General features: G+C 43.8%; 1 protein-coding gene across 6 annotated transcripts in view; it reads right to left on the bottom strand.

Moving 5' to 3' along the window:
- Positions 1–18,857, bottom strand: part of PRKAG2 (protein kinase AMP-activated non-catalytic subunit gamma 2) — a 354,869-nt gene that overhangs the window by 131,799 nt on the left and 204,213 nt on the right. Inside the window, exon 1 of one of the 6 annotated variants that reach the window (XM_075587893.1) lies at positions 8,509–9,065. The exons of the other annotated variants lie outside the window; for them this stretch is intronic. Coding sequence (XP_075444008.1) covers positions 8,509–8,602 — 94 coding nt within the window. The 5' untranslated portion in view covers positions 8,603–9,065. Of the gene's footprint in view, positions 1–8,508; positions 9,066–18,857 lie in introns of those variants that run through there. 6 annotated transcript variants of the gene reach the window in all.

Here is an 18,857-nt window from a genome sequence, read left to right as displayed (position 1 = left end):
AATGTCAAAAATGTGAAAGGTGACAGTGATGCCTAAAAAGTGGAAACTCACACTTTCACAAGGAAAAAGCCGCAATAAGCCCCCCCCGGGACCGCCCCTTCTCCCAAAGGGGGCTTATTGCTGTTTTTTCCTTGTGAAAGTGTGACTTTCCACTTTTTAGGCATCACTGTCACCTTTCACATTTTTGACATTATCGCGCTATGTATTTTCTTTTTCCAACTTTTTCTGTATCTTATGGTTCCTGAGCTCCCCGCTTTTGTCTACAAACTGCATCCTTAAGAATCCACCAGGAGGTTCAACGTGGGTTGAAGCAGACAAGAAACCATTCAAACAGTATCACTGATTTTTATTCACTTTTTATTCCCTTTTTTTCACGATATTAATCACTAATATATTATTCAATTTATAATTGTATATTCTCCACAGGCGCCGGGTGAGTTTTGTTTCCTTGGCTTTGAAAGCAGAAAGTGAAGGTGCTAATCCAATATAACAGGGGTGCGCAAACTTTTCCCTGCTGCGCGCCCCCCTGCCTGCTCCTCCCCTGCTCACGCCCCCTGACTGCTCCTCCCCTGCTCACGCCCCCTGCCTGCTCCTCCCCTGCTCACGCCCCCCTGCCTGCTCTCCTCACCTGCTCACACCCCCTGCCTGCTCCTCCCCTGCTCACACCCCCTGCCTGCTCCTCCCCTGCTCACACCCCCTGCCTGCTCCTCCCCTGCTCACGCCCCCCTGCCTTCTCCTCCCCTGCCCACACCCCCTGCCTGCTCCTCCCCTGCTCACGCCCCCCTGCCTGCTCCTCCCCTGCTCACACCCCCTGCCTGCTCCTCCCCTGCTCACACCCCCTGCCTGCTCCTCCCCTGCTCACACCCCCTGCCTGCTCCTCCCCTGCTCACGCCCCCCTGCCTGCTCCTCCCCTGCTCACGCCCCCCTGCCTGCTCCTCCCTTGCTCACACCCACTGCCTGCTCTCCTCACCTGCTCACGCCCCCCTGCCTGCTCCTCCGCTGCTCACACCCCCTGCCTGCTCCTCCCCTGTTCACGCCCCCCTGCCTGCTCCTCACCTGCTCACGCCCCCCTGCCTGCTCCTCCCCTGCTCACGCCCCCCTGCCTGCTCCTCCCCTGCTCACACCCCCTGCCTGCTCTCCTCACCTGCTCACGCCCCCTCCTTACCTTGTCTTCGGCGTCAAATGATCACGTGACGTCACTTGACCCCGCGGCGTTATTTGACGCCTGAGACAAAGTAAGGGAAGTTGCAGAGGCCTCACGCGATCCCTCGGCATTGTATATGAGCGCGGGGCCTCTGTAACCACCGCACCCTCCCGCCAGTTTGCGCACCCCTGCTATATAGCACAAGCTAAACTTATTCCTAGGCCTATTTTCTCAAATTCATTTAGATTATTTAAAGCCCATCAAATTAAGTACAACTCCCCTATACTCAACCCCCCCTCCCCCCCTACACAAACCTATGTACTGGGTTAGACATTTCAGACAAATATTTCACAGCTGCTGAATATGCCAGAAGTAGGTAAGAAAGTGTTGTATGTCCGAGTGCTTTTGTTTGCATTATAACTGCAATGTCTGTTACTAAATGACCTGCACCTATAAATAATGTAGACGTGGAACTGTCGCTGGCAAGTTCATTAGGAGACCTTGCTGCCTCAAACTGTTCCCTCTACGGTTCCTTCTGTGTGTTAAAGGTGATGTATTTTTAGTATAGGGACTGGTCTAAGCAAAGCGTTGCTATAGCTACTGTTAGACGATACAAACTAAGCCCCTCTGCAAGTGTGCAGGAGCGGGGATGTACCCAAGCCTGGCTCCATATCAGGACAGTGTCTGCCAGTGAGCAGAGTAAAGGAATTAAATCACGTGGCACAGGGGTGGGCAGCACCAGTCTTCAAGACCCCCTCCCAACTCCCCCCCCCCCCAACAGGTCAGGTATTCTGGATATCCCTGCTTCAGCACAGGTGCCTCTACTGTAAGTGAAAAGTACACTACCAATATGTTCAGTCCGATTATATAAAAGAGCACCATCTTCTGCACAGCGTTATAGCGGAGTAGGGAAACCGATGAGTTAAACCAAGGGCGCTCAACTCCAGTCCTCAAGCCCGCCCAGCAGGTCAGGTTTTCAGGATATCCCAGCTTCAGCACAGGTGGCTCAATCACTGATTGAGCCACCTGTGCGGAAGCAGGGATGTCCTGAAAATCTGACCTGGTATGGGGGGGGGGGAGTCTTGATTGGAGTTGAGCACCCCTTATGTAACAGATAAAATGCAGAGTAAGGATATGAAAAATGCTGAAGGGATACCTCTACACAGAGTGTATTATTAATTATTGTATTATTATTTTATTGCCGCAGCAATTTATGCAGTGATTGTCAGTATATCCATAGGGACAGTACAAGGGAGCATCAAATGCAAGAGTAAGCACAGGGAATACAAATAAACAAAGGGATGAGGAACTTCCTGTCCCAAAGAGCTTACAATCAAAGTGCATTACTTACACAATTAGAGAGATGCACAAACTAGGCAATTTTTATTCACGAATTCTGTACATATTATATGTACCCCCACCCCAGCCACCACCCTCAAATCTTAATGGGATAAGCTCTGCAGCTGGACCATACTCCACCCACAGATACAATACCCTCCATCCCACAATGAGCAGCCACTTTACCTTCCCGTTTCAACATTGTCCTTTGTTCCCTGTAGCTTGTAAGCTCTTGTGAGCAGGGCCCTCATTACCTCTCTGTATCTGTTTGTGCGTGTTTCTCCCCCCTTGTATGTAACTGTTTATGTAATATACAGAACTATGTGCCCTCATTGTACTGCGCTGCTGCATATGTTGGCGCTTTATAAAAAAAAAACTATATTAATAATAAGTGGAGGGCCAAATCAGTGGCGTAGGTAGACATGGGCGTCATGCGTCATGCGCGGTTGGCAAATGCCAATTTGCGCATTCAGCGAATATGCCGGGACAAATATGGATAGGTCACACTTAAGGGCGGGTCCCCAAGAACACAGGCCTCGAAGAACACGAGCCCCCCGGGCTGTAGCTATGCCACCGGACCAACCTCTATCTTGTAGACAGATAAGGGATAGAATACATGTGGGAGGCCACAAGCTCAGTGAGCGTTCCTACATGATATACTGCAGCTAGCTAAACCATCTCTACAAAACTGGGCCGCAAGCATTCACAGCAATATCCGCTTACATCAAGAATGAGAACAATTATAGCAGGGAACTTGACATTTGTGTGGGATCGGTCGGTCTCCTTATCTGTTGCTGTGTCCCGCAGGGCACACGTAAACACACAATGTATGTACTTCTTTGCTATATGTGCTGTGCTTAACCTGTCCAAGGCCCCTGTGATGTACCGGGTACGTCATGGGAACCTGGAAGCTTTTCTCGGGGGGTGATCAGGCTGAGCGCTCTGACGGAGCTACCCGTCCAATCCAAGAAGAAGTGGCATATATTCAGGTCTGATTTATAATGCAGAGACATTGTACATTTTTCTTTTTAACTATTATAATTTCTTCAGAAGGAGAACAATAGAAAGATGTGAGGTTGACAATTTACTTGATTTTTTTCCGTACAAACCATCTTATTACAAATGACATTATTTTTTACTGCAAATTGTGAGCTGTGTGATCTTCTGGGCCTGCAACCTCTTAATTGTATGTAACTAACCACATGGGACGTTTTGTGTAGATTTAGCAATATTTAAAGTAAATATAGGGCAAGGTTGCTTCCGTTAAGTGAGGAGTCTGGAGTTCTTTACAGTATAGTGCCAATTATAAATTGGTCCTAAAAGCAATTCCAACATTCTTGGGAATCCTGGGCAAAGTGGTGAAAATACCAGAAAAGCAAGCAAATTACTTGACCTTTTGCTGGCATTTCCATACTATTTAAAGTGTTCCCATCATTTCTTAACCCAAAGTTTCTATACTGTGTCTCTCTGCACTGACAGCCTCTCAATCTTTCTGAAATACGGGGAAAGTGCATTTGTTTGCCAAGGTCTGAGTTTGGGTGCTTTTTGGATGAGTTTGGGTGCTTTTGGATGAGTTTGGGTGCTTTTGTGCTGCTTTGGAGAAGCAGACTCAAATTTAGCAAGTTGCTTAATTTGCAACAGTATGGTAAACCAAGGCTTACCAAAACCAGGGGAAAATATTCAATGAATGATGTAAACAGAAAATAAATGTGTTAATAAATAACCCCCCTAAACTTATCTCAGTACATAGGTTTAACCAATTAAACATACAGAGATGCCAAGTCTACCTGATTCTCTGTGAATCTCACGGATTTGGAATCAGACACGTTGATTTTTAGCATCTCATAGACTTCTGAAAGTCTCATTGATGGAAGTCAGTACTTTTCTACCAAAAAGGCATTTTGATCCAGAACCCTTACCTTTCCTGTGCCAGGTGTCCAGCGGCACAAGGGTGCCACCAGAACTCCAGCATTTGTGGTCATGTGCTCGCTTCAGCAGCAATCACATGAGCTCCATCTCCCCGCAGCTGATGGAAGCAGAAGTGGGGGGGCTCCAGTTTCGTTTCAACCCGGGCCATCCGATCTGCTGGAGCTTAAAGCCAGAACCTCCCCATGAAAATAAGCATTTTTGCCATGCGGTACCTGGTATCTCAATAGGGTCTCTGTCATGCTAGGTACATTATCGTAAAGGTAACATCTCACTGGTTTAGGTCCTTGTTGGCTGAGATTTTAGGGCTCATCACTGCATTAACTTCACTAAATGGGACTAGACCTTTAACTAACCTGTTTCTACTAGTTAGCATAAAGAGAATAATTGACATACTGTACTACTACGAGTGTTAAATAATATCACGGATTACAGCGGGAACAACAAAAATATTTACTGTACTACTGCCACTAGCAGTGAAAGGGACCATTAGCCTTCTGCTACTAACGCATGGTTGAATGGGTTAATTAGTTTGAGTTGCTGTGAAAATGATAATTTCCCTCCTAGCTCACTGATACCGTTAATAATCTCTGAAGTTCACCACGGTGGTTTCTCTAAGGAGGATAAAATGCTCAGCCCCTGAAACAAATGTTAATGCACAATTATCCAGGCGTAAAAGTCTTCCAGCAAAGTACAATAGGCGATTATACGACGTGCATCCCTAGGATACACTTTGTGATCTAATACCCTCATTTATACAAACACGCACGGCTCTCTCTGCTGTCCCTCTCGGAGTCAGGACATAAGACTCTGCAGCCAGCCCCCTAACTTCACAACGATCACTCTTACCCACAGGCCCCTGTTCAATGGGCCGTGCAGGTGTTTTCTTTTTGTCCGGAAAGCTATAAGCTCCACTCATTTAAATAAATTTGTCGGACAGCTTCCATGAGAAGGAGAACAACTCTTAACAGCATTTTGAATACAAGAGAGTTATATTCGCTGTATCAGTCCAGGAGATTTTTTTGTGTACAAATATTTGCTTTTAAAGTAGCAATTTTCTCTGCCCACTTTTCTATTTATATGGTGGCTACGGTGGATTAAAAGTATCACTTTATTTATAGCAGCAGTCCAAGCTGCCGTTTATTTATTTATTATTTTTTCCCTTTAATATGTGCATCAATACAATCCACACAATGATAAGTAATTAGCTAAGTTGCCGATCGATACGTTCTCCTGTGATCGATTGGTGAAGATTCGGCTCAGGGGTTCACTAAATGGCTGTCAGTGCAGCAGAAGAGTACCCATGATGCAAAGTTCTGTGGGGAAGATCATGTGACCAGGCAGTCAATAGATACAATTGGTGCACTGCTAGAGAGGGCAGGGCTCAAAAAGGGGTTTGCCAGAGCCTGTTTCGGAAGAGGATGTGACTTGGTAAATGGTTGCTATAGAGACAAAACATCTTTGTTACATTATAATACATTAAAAATATCTTTCAGGGTGGTTTTTTTTTTTTTTTAAATGCTACAAGTTTTTTCTCATTGCACAGAACTGATTTATTAAAAAAAAAAAAACACACATATGTAGAATATCGCCGGGTCTGCAGCTTTACATCCTGAACTAAGCTGTAGACAAGTGTTCTGGGTAGCGACATGCATATGAGCACTCAGTGAGCGTGTTCCTTTTAGCTTCTTATCCTATTTTTACATGGATTCCCTGGAGCTTTCTTTCGTGAACTTATCTGTACAACCTGTTGTAAATAGCAAAATAGAAGTGGTCTTATCTCCAGGTGCACCAAAGGAAAATGGGTACGCACCAGTCACAGAATCTTCCAACTATATCCTCCTAATATCCACAATACAGTCGTTCTTGCTGATCGAATTTCTCCCGCGATCAACGGGGTATACTACAGAACAACAGACATGCAAAAATAGAGAGCATGGAAAGACTGAATCAATAAAACACATGAATCACTTTATCTGTGCAATAAACACGTTAAAAACGTACATTTGTAAAAAGAGAAAGATGATAGTACATCACACTCGAATGACCTCCCCACACCGAGGGCCTGATGATATAGCTTCTGTAACCGGGCGGTAGATGGAAATAGTGGGACTTCACTGTCACTCAACATGGAGCAGTTATTGAGTCAGTCTTTCCATGCGCTCTTTCTTTGCATGCCTATTCTTATCTCCAGGGGCGTCAAATATTTTCCTTGTCCTCCCGGCATTGTCAGGAGATCATTCTCACACTGGCAGATTCTTTGAAACATTTTAACAAACCAACGTTAGAGTTCTTCGTAGATGAAATGACACAGAGCTTTCAAAACCTCATAAGTTTCTTTTTCAAGTGCACTGTACAAAGATTTTCCTTTGGTTGATACTTGGCAACGTACTGTAATTCTGCCAACACTATTAACATACTTTTTAGGGTTTACATCAGGTTCGAGTTAGCGCATGTTATTGACACACACTCTACTTTTAGTTTATCGCACAGATAAGATACAATTGTATTTACAACATACCATTTACATATGTAAGCCACAAGCATTCCTGTGCACCAAGATATTTGACGAAAACATATTTTTTATGTTTAAGGCGCACACTGAGAAAAGTGAGATTAGTACATAGGTGCACGCATGCGCAATTACAGTTTAGATTTTTGGCAGCCAACTTTATACCAAAAATGCCATTTGTTAAACTTCATACATAGGGTGTTTTGCGGTCAGTGGCTGGAAGGATACGAGGTACCTTTTGTACATCTCTGTAACAGGGGATTTATCCCTGTTCAGAAAACTTGAATCTAATCCAGCAGTGTGCTGGTTAATTGAACAGCATCTGGCTGATTGGAGGTTTGTTAGAGAAAAGGCTCCTCCTGAGACTCCTGAGCACACATGTGGGCTGAAACAGGAAGGGACAGAGAGGTCTTGAGCAGCTGTATACTGACAGCCAGACAACAAGACAACAAGGGGAGAAGACTTCTAAAAACCTGAAAGCTGAATGTGCCTTAGGACAAAAAGGCTACAGCAGGAGAGCAGAGAAGGATTCCCCCCTACAGCTACCAGAGAGACAGATAAGACTTTCCATTCTAAGGCCGAGCCCATGGTCCCTGCAGGCGTGCTGAGGCGCAGGGAAAGCGGGTGCTTTCCCTGGCCTTGCGGTTGCTTACCGCACGCACTGTCAGCAGCCGTCAGGGGGTGGGCCGGGGGCGGTCCGGGGGCGGGCCGGGGGCGTGCGCGTTACTGGAAAACCAATCCAACTTACAACTTCAGTACGCTGGCTCCGTGTTGCCTCACTGGGTACTGGCAGATACATGTATATCATGGTTTCTCTGCAGGAATAACCTATTCAAGGTGCTTCTAAACAATGCCTCCTTTCATCCATTCTGTGCAGGACTGCTCAGCTGCCAGGCTCACGTTATTTCTGACCTTGCTATTTGTAAGCTCTCAGTTGGAAAAGGTTTAACATTCTTCAATGCCTCCATTGAAATCAACATTTAAAAGCAACAGGGAGCAAATCGGCTACTTTCTGTACAAAGGAAAATAAAACTGTATAGGGAAAAGAGGTTAATCTTTGTGCGGTAGACTACTATGAAAACGAGCATGATACAATATAAAGCAATGCTGAGTATGATCACAATCGACTAACACTTCTACAAATGTTATTTATGTACCCACATTAATGCCACGCTGCTATGCCACACTGCCGATCCCGATGCCCTGTACCCACTTCACTACCCAACAGATAACACCCTTACTGTGCACAAGGAGGTCAGCTGCAGGTGGCAGGGCAATACACAAACTCATCATGCAAATCCTGGCGTGGGTGTACACATGGGCACAGCTTCACAATACATTTTGTAGTTGAGATACGTTTTTGGGGGGTTCGAATGTAATGGGGAGGATTGAATTGTAATGGTGGAGTTGTAATGTCAGGCGTGAAGAGTTGTATTGTAATGGGGGAGATGCTACAGGTTGCTAGTCCCTCTGCCGCTGATGGAAGTTAAATATCTATGACATAATGGCACATACATCTGCAGGACAGGCCAATGCCCAAATTAAACCCAAGTGTGACACACAGTTTACCACCCGGGCAAATCCATACCTAGGAGTCCATGAGGCTCTGACTGACGTCTGTCAGTGCTTCTGCCCTGCTCCTTGCGTTTTTTGCTCCCTCTGAGGCTGCCAAATCGCTTCATGAGATGCAGCGGGCAACGTAACTTTAGCGGCACTCAGTCATTCCCAGCAAAGGCGAGGAGAAGAAGAAAAAAACACCGCAATCAAAGCAAAGAGAACACGTAATAAACCCTCTGCCGTTACCGATGGGCGAAAGAAAAGAAGAAGTCGCTGGTCCGGAGTAGCAGGAGAGAAATGACTGCTGGACAGCCCACTTTGCACGGATTCCTCCTGTATATTGACTTTACAACTCGTGAACCTGCACACACTGTACAGCAGGAGAGAGGACCTGCATTCTAAGCCGTGCAAAAGCCTCGCAGCTTCAATTCTCCTCCCGGTGAAACAGGCTGCAGAGACCGTGCACGATCCTGCTCGGGAATGGTCACTGGTTACTGATAAGGCTCCTTTTTATAAAAAAAAAAATTCCACATCGCCCAGGGTGGCACATGCACTCCGGGGAGAGGATTGTCATGTGCGTTTGTGCACGATGTCTCTTTAAAAAGACTGTAAAAGGAAACCACCCCTGTCCAGACAATTCTTGGCACCAATTGGTCGGAGCACATTCCCATTATAATGTGACATCACGCAGCTATTTTGACTCATGTGCTCTGAGCCTGTGCTAACATCAAGTGCACTCTGATGACTAATAGATTCACACGTCCAAAAGCATAACAATTCCAAATAGAAAGCTGCTCCATTCGAAACGCGTGAGGCCTGGGGGTTTAACTGGGAATTCCAACTATGAGATCAAAGCATATTTACATTTCACACATTAAAGTCTTCTCTCATTAAATGTAAATGTATATTATCTTGTTAAATATATATATATATATTTATTTATTTATTTATTTTCAAAAACAAATGTATGGGTCAAAAATATTTTCTTTCTTTCTTTTTTTGCAAAATATATTGACTTATTCTCGCATTACATGCCAGTTAAGCATTCTGTTTTAAAATAACAAACCCTACGACTGAACCATCTGAAAAGTATTTGTTAGCAAGAGTGACAGGCCAAATCCCAGCTGTTAGCCCCCGCCTGTGTCTGTTAGGGCTGTTAAACATCAGTTAATACTCAGAATAGCTTCCATGCAATAACAGAAAAGCAGCATTACTGGCATGGTGATGCACTGCAGATTGCTGTATGTAAAGGCTTCTGCCATCAATTTCATGCTTGTTACAAAAAAGATGTTGCCCAACTTGCTGCACTGTTTACATGCGCCTATGCAGGGCATGAGTTAACTATTTAAATTGCTTTTCTAAATGTTTATGTAACAGTAGAATATTAGGGAGGGCCACATTTCCAGCTTCAGCTGGGCCCCCAGCAGCTGTCGGGCCAAGAACATTTGGCCCAGCTAACCCTCCCACTCCCACTCCCACCCCCACACCCCTGTTGGCGGCCCTGAGTGGGACCTGCAACACATTGCTGATCCCCTGGCAATTAAAAAGTTACATAGCGGGGCCGTATGCGCGGCACGAGGCAATAAGGCCGCCTCCTAGCGTCCCCTGCATTAGGAGAGCAGCATAACAGAGGCACTCCTTTTGGATCCAGCTACCGGAGCAAGCAGCAGAAGCACCCGCGATTGACCCCATGTCGCACAAACCAAAATAGCTTTCTGTGCTACCCGTCAATCAGATGTGAACAAGGTACAGGGCTGTGATCATACTATATTATAGAGCAGTGGGGTTCAACCTTTTCATTGGTAAGGAACCCTATTATATTATGCAATTCTGCGGAACCCCAACCCTTTCTAATAGCGCGTCTGAGATCAGATGCATTGTAAGGAACCCCAACCCTCTCTAATAGCGCGTCTGAGATCAGATGCATTGTAAGGAACTCCAACCCTCTCTAATAGCGCGTCTGAGATCAGATGCATTGTAAGGAGCCCCGACTCTCTCTAATAGCGCGCCTGAGATCAGATACATTGTAAGGAGCCCCGACTCTCTCTAATAGCGCGCCTGAGATCAGATGCATTGTAAGGAACCCCAACCCTCTCTAATAGCTCGTCTGAGATCAGATACATTATAAGGAACCCCAACCCTCTCTAATAGCTCGTCTGAGATCAGATACATTATAAGGAACCCCAACCCTCTCTAATAGCGCGTTTGAGATCAGATACATTATAAGGAACCCCAACCCTCTCTAATAGCTCGTCTGAGATCAGATACATTATAAGGAACCCCAACCCTCTCTAATAGCTCGTCTGAGATCAGATGCATTGTAAGGAACCCCAACCCTCTCTAATAGTGCGTCTGAGATCAGATGCATTGTAAGGAACCCCAACCCTCTCTAATAGCGCGTCTGAGATCAGATGCATTGTAAATTCGTCTGTATTTGGTACACTTTCCAAATGACCTGAAAATTGCAGGAACCCTTTAGGGATGGTTACTAGGATCCCATGTTGAAAAACACTGTGATAATAGTGTCGGCTGTATGGTGCAGCAAACACCTCCATGAAAGGGGGGTACCTGGATTTTACAACTGTAAAACTTTGGGGGCTATAAACTTGTCAGCGATAGCAATGTATGTCCTCGTGTAATGACATCACACACGTGTGACAGATGTTTGTGGGGAAACCACAAAGATCACAACACAAAAATCTTCTGTACATTTACTGCCCCATGATGAAGCAATAATGGCATCACTGAGGACCGGCTGCGCTGAACATCTGGTTTATTATGCAGAGGAAGGAGAGTTTCCAAACAGACGGGAAAATAAATAATACAATACCACTGTGACATGTAATGCAGGGGCGGCCAACTCCAGTCCTCAGGAGCCACCAACAGGTAAGTTTTCAGGATATCCCTGCTTCAGCACAGCTGGCTGTCATTATGACTGAGCCACTGATTGATCCACCTGTGCTGAAGCAGGGATATCCTGAAAACCTGACCTGTTGGTGACCCCTGAGGACTGGAGTTGGCTACCCCTGATGTAACGTTTGCATTGTTAGGTTGATAAGGGAAGCAGAAGCGAGATACACTAATATAGCAAAATGTGATGCCATGTATTGCTATACAAAAAAAGTGTGTGCGTGTGTGTGCCGAGCACACGCATTTGAAGTGAAACTTCTTTGTCTTTTGTCGCTGTTTTGTCACAGGAATTGTATTTGTAACGGTGATGTTTTTAATTAAAAATTAAAACACAATTTCAGTGCCAAAACACAAAGAAGTTTGACTTAGAACACGTGTTTTAACTATTTGTACTTCTATATTTATAGTAACTGTGAATTCCATTGTGTGTGTGTCAGTCAGTGTGTGTGTGTGTGTGTGTGTGTGACAGTCAGTGTGTGTCAGTCAGTGTGTGTGTGCGTGTCTCTCTCTCTCTCTGTGTGGTGTATGTGGGTTATTCTCTGTGTCCTGCAACTGGTGCCTTCTGCTCAGGCGAGCCGAGCCGGAGACAGCCCCCCTCTCTCCTCCCCCCTAGCAGAGGTACGGGGACACGGGAGGGGGGGGGGGGGAGGAGAGGTGTTCAGCATCTACCGGCCAGACACGCCACCTTCCTCTTCACCGAACAAGGAGGACGAGCTGTCACTGTTTGAGTCCCCGGCCGGAGCTGCGGACACGGCGGACGGATTTTGTGCGAGTCGTTTTTCTCTCTCCCCATGGGGGACGGAGGGGGGAGGTGGGTGGGCTGTATGTGTGTCTTTCCCCTCCCCTTCCGTCCCCCGACGTCACTGATGGCCTCTTCTGCCAGCAGTGATGTCACTTCCGTTATGGAATTTTGTTACGACACAAGGGATTTTTCCTATCAAAACTCTGTAGGTGCCAGCAAAGAAGTTTCACTTCAAAAATGTCAGTAGAGGAAGTTAGTTCAATAACTACCCAAACGGGGAATAATTGGGACTTCTTTAGGTAATGCAAATATGGGAACATACTATGTCATCTGCTTCACTGACCCGTAGTGCAAACACCTCTGTCTGCCACGGATAGGGTTGCCAGGTGGCTTCTCCAAAAATACTGGACACTATAGTGAAGTGCGATGCGCTCAAGACACACACTCCTCTCACACAACCCTCACCTGCCTCCGCTCCATGCTGTTTCCTCCTCTCCTTGGTCCCACCCCCAGGCTTCTCACACCTCCTCCTGTATGACTGCTTCTGGGTAATGCAGCCAATCAGACTGGAGGAAGCTGCCCAGCCCCTAGCAACAGCCCTGTCCTCTTCCTGCTCAGGGAAATTACCGGCCTCAAAAGCCGGTATGTCCAGAGAGGTCATACATACAGACACATACAGGTCCAGTATTACCTCTACTTTTTTACTGGATAGAGTGTCCAAATACTGGACAGTCCAGTTCAATACCGGACACCTGGCAACCCTAGCCACTGTGTTACAACATCATTTCACTGCATCAGTGATACGATTCTTATATCTTCACCAGTATAACATGAATTGTGAATCGTACCAGCAGTGAAATACAGTGTAATGAAACAATGACATGACTATGGGCCAGATGTAATGAGCGCTGTTAAATCGTACGGATTGGTAAGATTGGCCTAATGCCAGCCTGTGGTAGTTGATACAAATCAGTGATATTTGTGGCTAGTGGAGCGATGTCAACAGAAACAGGACTTTAGTGGCTACCATGTGAAGAAGTAATTTTTCAATAAATACTTATTTGTATGCTCACTTGCATTCATAATATTGCTGAAATATCATGTTTGTTATAAGGGGGTGATGGGGCTTTAGTGAATAGAGCGTTAAATAAAAATTGGCGATATCCCAAATGTTCTCTAATATCGACCTCCAAGCAAAATTAGTTGTTTTTTTAGTAGGTATGAAGCAGGGGGTTTTCTGGAGCTGAACCGCATCGATTCCGGTTCTGGGGACTATGCTTCCCGTGATACCCCTGAAGGAGCTTCATGGTTCTTAAATCTGTGGCACGGAGGATAATAGGAAGTCTATTGGCCCGTGTGCCGTGGACGATTTAAAACTCCATTCTGTTTCCCAGGAGTGAATGCTACGGGGGTCTATACACACATGTAAAACAGATGTCAAATTATCACTGAGAGAAATATAGAAAAAATACTTAACTAGCGACAGGGTGTATGCAGCGGGGCCAGGATTACCATCCAGCTCCAGGAAATGTATAACAAAGAAGAAAATCTGCAGCACTCACAGGGATATGATATAAAAAGTATCAATTTATGACATCAAATAGGAACAGAAGTACTATGGGCAAAGTTTCAGACCTCCCGGTCTTTTCTCAAGCTCCTTGAGCATCTGTTCCTATTTGATGTACTGTAATACATTTATACTTTTATATCATATCCCAGTGAGTGCTGCAGATTGTCTTCTTGCTGATATATATATATATATCTTAGTTAAGTTATGGTGGGTAAAGAAAGTGACAAAAACCCTCCACAGTAAAGCTTTACTGTGGAGGGTTTTTGTCACTTTTTTTACCCACCATAACGTAACTAAGTGTGGTGAAACGTATCCCATGCTTCATTTTGCAAAGCCAGTATAACCAACCTCACACTGAGACCCATTAAGGTGGAAACGGCTGTCTGTGGGTGGGTTTACTGGCTATGCATCTTAACCCAGGCTGTGCTCAAAGCTGTGATATGCGCAAGCATAAGCTCATAGGGGACCATGTCATATTGTTTTGAAGCAAAAGGTGGCACTGTGTGCTCAGTTGCATGTCATTTCCCAGAATCCCTTGCTGCAGTGGTAGCACTGTGTCCTGTTTGATAATTGTGAAAGACAGGGTCTGCAGACCTGTCTAAGACATGCAAATGAGCACACAATAATATTTCCATTTATATATATATATATAATTATTGATTATAGTGGCACTCCACTAAAAATGGTGTACTACCTGGGTGCTTTAGCTGCCAAGAAATTGGGTATAATAGAAAGTAATAGCAAGCACACCAGGACTTATGCAAAATAAGTTTATTATTAAGGTCAACATTTCGGCTCACCAAGGAGCCTTTCTCGTCTTTAACATCTTAAGTGTAACATATGAAGTGTTTGTGGAGTAAAATTGGGAGTTCAATAGGAAGGGAAGATTACAATAGCAACTGCACTTTGGTACCAACTCTTCAACTGTGAGAACTTGGCTTTCAAAATGTTCTGAGACTTTATACTAATCTACCAATTCCCTTTCGAAGCCGCTGTGTAATCGTCAATGCTACACTGCCCTCCCAAGCCTGGTTTATACACTTCTACTCCTCATATCCTCCAGTACCTGGAAACTCTCCCACCTTTCTCTCCTTGCTCCCCGCATCTCCTTCTGCCCTCCCAGTGATCGGATGCATATTTGTTTCAGCTCTTTCATCGTACATGGGATGCACCTGTCCCTCAGCCCTTACAGGATCATTCCAGGTTGAATTTTCTCTTTTTGTTTTAATGTAGGCAGCATTTGATTACCTTTAATGATAACTCATTATCGATCTGTCCTCCTGTGTTTGATCAGCGAAGATCCTGCTCCCTGGGTTCCCCTAACAGCTGACTTTGAATCTATTCTGCAGTCGGTGGTACGCAACAACTACAATATAACCTTATATTACTACGGGTAACAACTTGCAGCTTTCACCTCAGCCACAACAATAGACAGGCTCTCCTGCTGGGAACACTGCAATAGTTCTGTTTGTGATCATTTGTTGCCAAAGCTCTTGCACTGCTGGGAAAAGGGCTCAAAAAGGTGTGTCAGAGTCTTACATAGCAACCACAGGTTGCTCAGTACATTGAGAAAACTTATTAAAATGGCATTAAGAGTTGGGGGGGAATGCAGAAAGTATTACATTCAAATGGGGAAAGGGAACAGGGGGGGAAAAGACACTCTCTTGCTACAGTCTGTATGGAATTGGGGTGCTGGGGCTAATAACATGTAAACAAAAGAACCCAATGAAAAGAGAATAGGAGTTGAAAAGAAGGCCCCTATTGTAGCACTCCCAATAATGTAATGATTAAATTATTAAAATAATCAAACTGTATTAGTATTATATTAATAAAATAACAGTGGACTAACCAACAAAAGCGCCACCTTGAGAAAGCGCCACTAGGCGCAAAACGGTCGTCGGTGTTCTATGGTTATACCATGTGACCCCGGAAGTCATAGAGTGTCTATTAGTGGAGTCGACGGTGAATAACTTAGCTCTCCGTGTACTCCCCCTGAAAATAGCGAGGGGGGAAAAGACTTTATTAGTAACGTTCAGTTACATTAGCAGCCAGCAGAGCTGTGTAGAAAAGTCTTCTCACACAGAACTTTGGGCAGATGCAAAACAATGCGGGTACACACAAGCGCCAATGTCAGCTTATGATCTGGGTACATGGGAGTTCATGTGATATATACAAGGGATATCATTGTAGCATAAACTAACAAGATGATTTATGCAAGTCACACCCAAACCATCTAATTATGTCACATAGAAACCAAAGAACCCACTAACAAATTAAAGTTTTACTAACAAAGATCAACTGTTAGTCATCATCCTAGTAAATATGCATATATCAACTGATGTTTTATATACTATATTTGTTATGGTAAAATTGATATCTTTACCTTACAAGGTTAACTGGTGTTAATGGTTTACAACAGGCTGCTCCGTAGCTGCAAAATCTTAGCATTTATGACTGAAAAAGCAGCCTATCTGCCACAATGATAGACTAGTCTGACTACTCCACAGTACAAAGTAACTAGCTACAACAAAAGCATTAATTTATGTATTGGGAGATCACCTAAAGAGTTACACCAATTGATACTCTAGGTAACTTGAGCATAAATTATACAACTTGCTCTACAAGGGGTTATTAATAGGTAATTTTTAGTTACTGTATTTAACAGTGCCATACCTGCTATATAAGGTTTTTAATCACTTGCATCATACTCTCAGTTAATGGCGAACATGGCTTTATGTAAATAGGGAGTAGCAGCACCCAGTTCCTAGCAGGACTTTACATATACTGCTCTCCCACTTAGTGGCGATTTTCGCTTTTTGATAATACGGTACTTTAGTATTCAGTCCAACAGGACTTTAGGAGAACAATTTCTTGTTCTATCCTTAACATTACATACTACAGACCGGTACATCACTATGATATAGTGTTGAGAGGTATAAATTGAAAAGTGATAAAATAAGGAATTTTTGTTGGTTAGTCCACTATTATTTTATTAATATACTACTAATAAAGTTTGATTCTTTTAATAATTTCATCATTACACTATTGGGAGTGCTGCAATAGGAGCCTTCTTTTCTACTCCTATGCTCTTTTTGTTGGGTTCTTTTGTTGCAATGCAGAAAGTATCTAATACAACGTAACTGATTTAAAGAAAAAAAATTGTCGGTATTGCTCCTTTACAAGCAGCTTGCAATGTACTTCCTGCTTGTTTATTTGTTTTTTGTTTTTTTACTAAAAATAATAAATGAGTTGTGGATGTTTAAATAAATGTTGCAAAGAGCAGATTGCATCTTTAAGCATGAGGTGTGATTTGTGAAACAATGTTTACATGAATTGCTCATCATTACAGCATTTCATGTCTCTCAGTCAGGCCCCATTATGATGGGGTCACAGCCACGGGAGCAGGAGAATGGAGGTGTGCGCGCCTTCATGCTAAACATATTCTGTGATGTATGCTGGCAGGCCAGTCTGATCCTGTATCTGGGAGCAATATTTCACTGCATGGAATCCAAAGTCTAATCAGAAAGGAGCTTCAGTCAGCGGTTTGTGGCACCTACGCAGTATCAACAGATCAAACAGTCATTCAAATAGAAATATCAATTCTAAAAAGGGACTTTTCACCACATTACTTAGAAGAGCCTGGAGATGAGGATAATTCCCCTATCTCAATGACACTGATTTAGCGGGACGTAGTGTAATTTATATGACGGGATATATTAAGTATTATAATCAATTTGCTACTTCAGTGGTTAATGTGGCTACAGTTTGACTTACAAATACAAAGACATACATTTAAGGCCGGTCAGACCTAGACTGTGCGGGACTGATAGAATCTAGAGATATGGGCACTTGTTTTGCCAGAGATGGGATTACAATATGGCACTTCTGACACCCAAGTAAACAGGACACTTGTAAAGGTTCTTTCAAAGCATTCCTGGGAGAGTTCTGCAGAGTGCCAAGGGGCGGGACTAACCCGACCATTCCAAAGATATGAAATATGGAATCCTGGATCTGACACAAACACTGAAGAATACCGTTTAGATATATTTGTACTTGTTGCAAGGAGACGAATGCAATAAGGGCAAACACTTGAGGTTTAGGAGGTGGCCAGGCACAGAATATCTATTTGTTACTCAAATTTAGGAGCACACCGTTTAAAATTAGTATTGTATTGTTACATTCAGCAAACTCCCCTGAACCTATTGATATGTGTTGCAGCGTACATGCAACTACACACGCGGGTTTCTTGACAAGGCTTATTTATTTAGCCTTAAAATATATACAGCACACAAAACAAAAATAGCTTTTCTTCAGCAGACAAAACAAAATTCCTTGTCTTCAGCATGGCAAACACAAGAGCTTCTCTTCAGCATGGTAAACACAACAGTTCATAACACATGTACTTTGCAAAACAGACCTCAAATCAAGCTGTTCTCTCTCCAGAGTTTCAGGGTATTTCCCTGCTTCAGACAGTATACAAAAAGACAGACCTTATAGCAGTGATCTAGTTCAGTATTCCACTCCTGTCTCCTGACCAGCTAGGCTGCATGTGTGCACATCCTGGGATTTTTAACACACCTTGATTAGGCAGCTGGGATCCAACTAATTGCCTGAGCTTCCCAGCTGAAGTTAACCTATTCACGGCTGCACTGCAGACTAAACATATGTCTGCCAGGCATATAGCTGGTGGCTTTTATTTACCCTGTCACAATATGACTCACATGTATCTATGTATTATGGCCATACAGTTATGAGTGTGTTTCTATATTTAGTCAGACTTTCAAGTTGTAAATGTCACCCAATTAGCCGAGTTACGACAGGGGAGGGTTTATGTGGATCTCAATGAAGGGGAGTTAGAATATAAAGTTCTATTGTTTGATTATGAATTAGAATTCAACAACATGTTTGTTTTGGGATCAAACATATGATTTTTCATCTTTCCTATGCCAGTGACCTCCCTGGGAAAAACCTATGACATGTAGTAATACTTTAGGAATTTCTACTTATGTTTTATCCTTTTATTGTAAGAAACGGTTCTGCATTTATTGTAACTGTATGTTCTTCTAATAATCTTTTTCTGTAATCTAAGCACTGTATGTATGTATATACAGTATATAAAAATACAGTGCTTAGATTACAGAAAAAGATTATTACAAGA

The sequence above is a fragment of the Ascaphus truei genome, chromosome 2 (genome assembly GCF_040206685.1).
Source record: "Ascaphus truei isolate aAscTru1 chromosome 2, aAscTru1.hap1, whole genome shotgun sequence".
Taxonomy (NCBI): Eukaryota; Metazoa; Chordata; class Amphibia; order Anura; family Ascaphidae; genus Ascaphus; species Ascaphus truei.
Note: the sequence above shows the minus strand (reverse complement) of the source record. Positions and strands in the feature narration are given on the sequence as shown.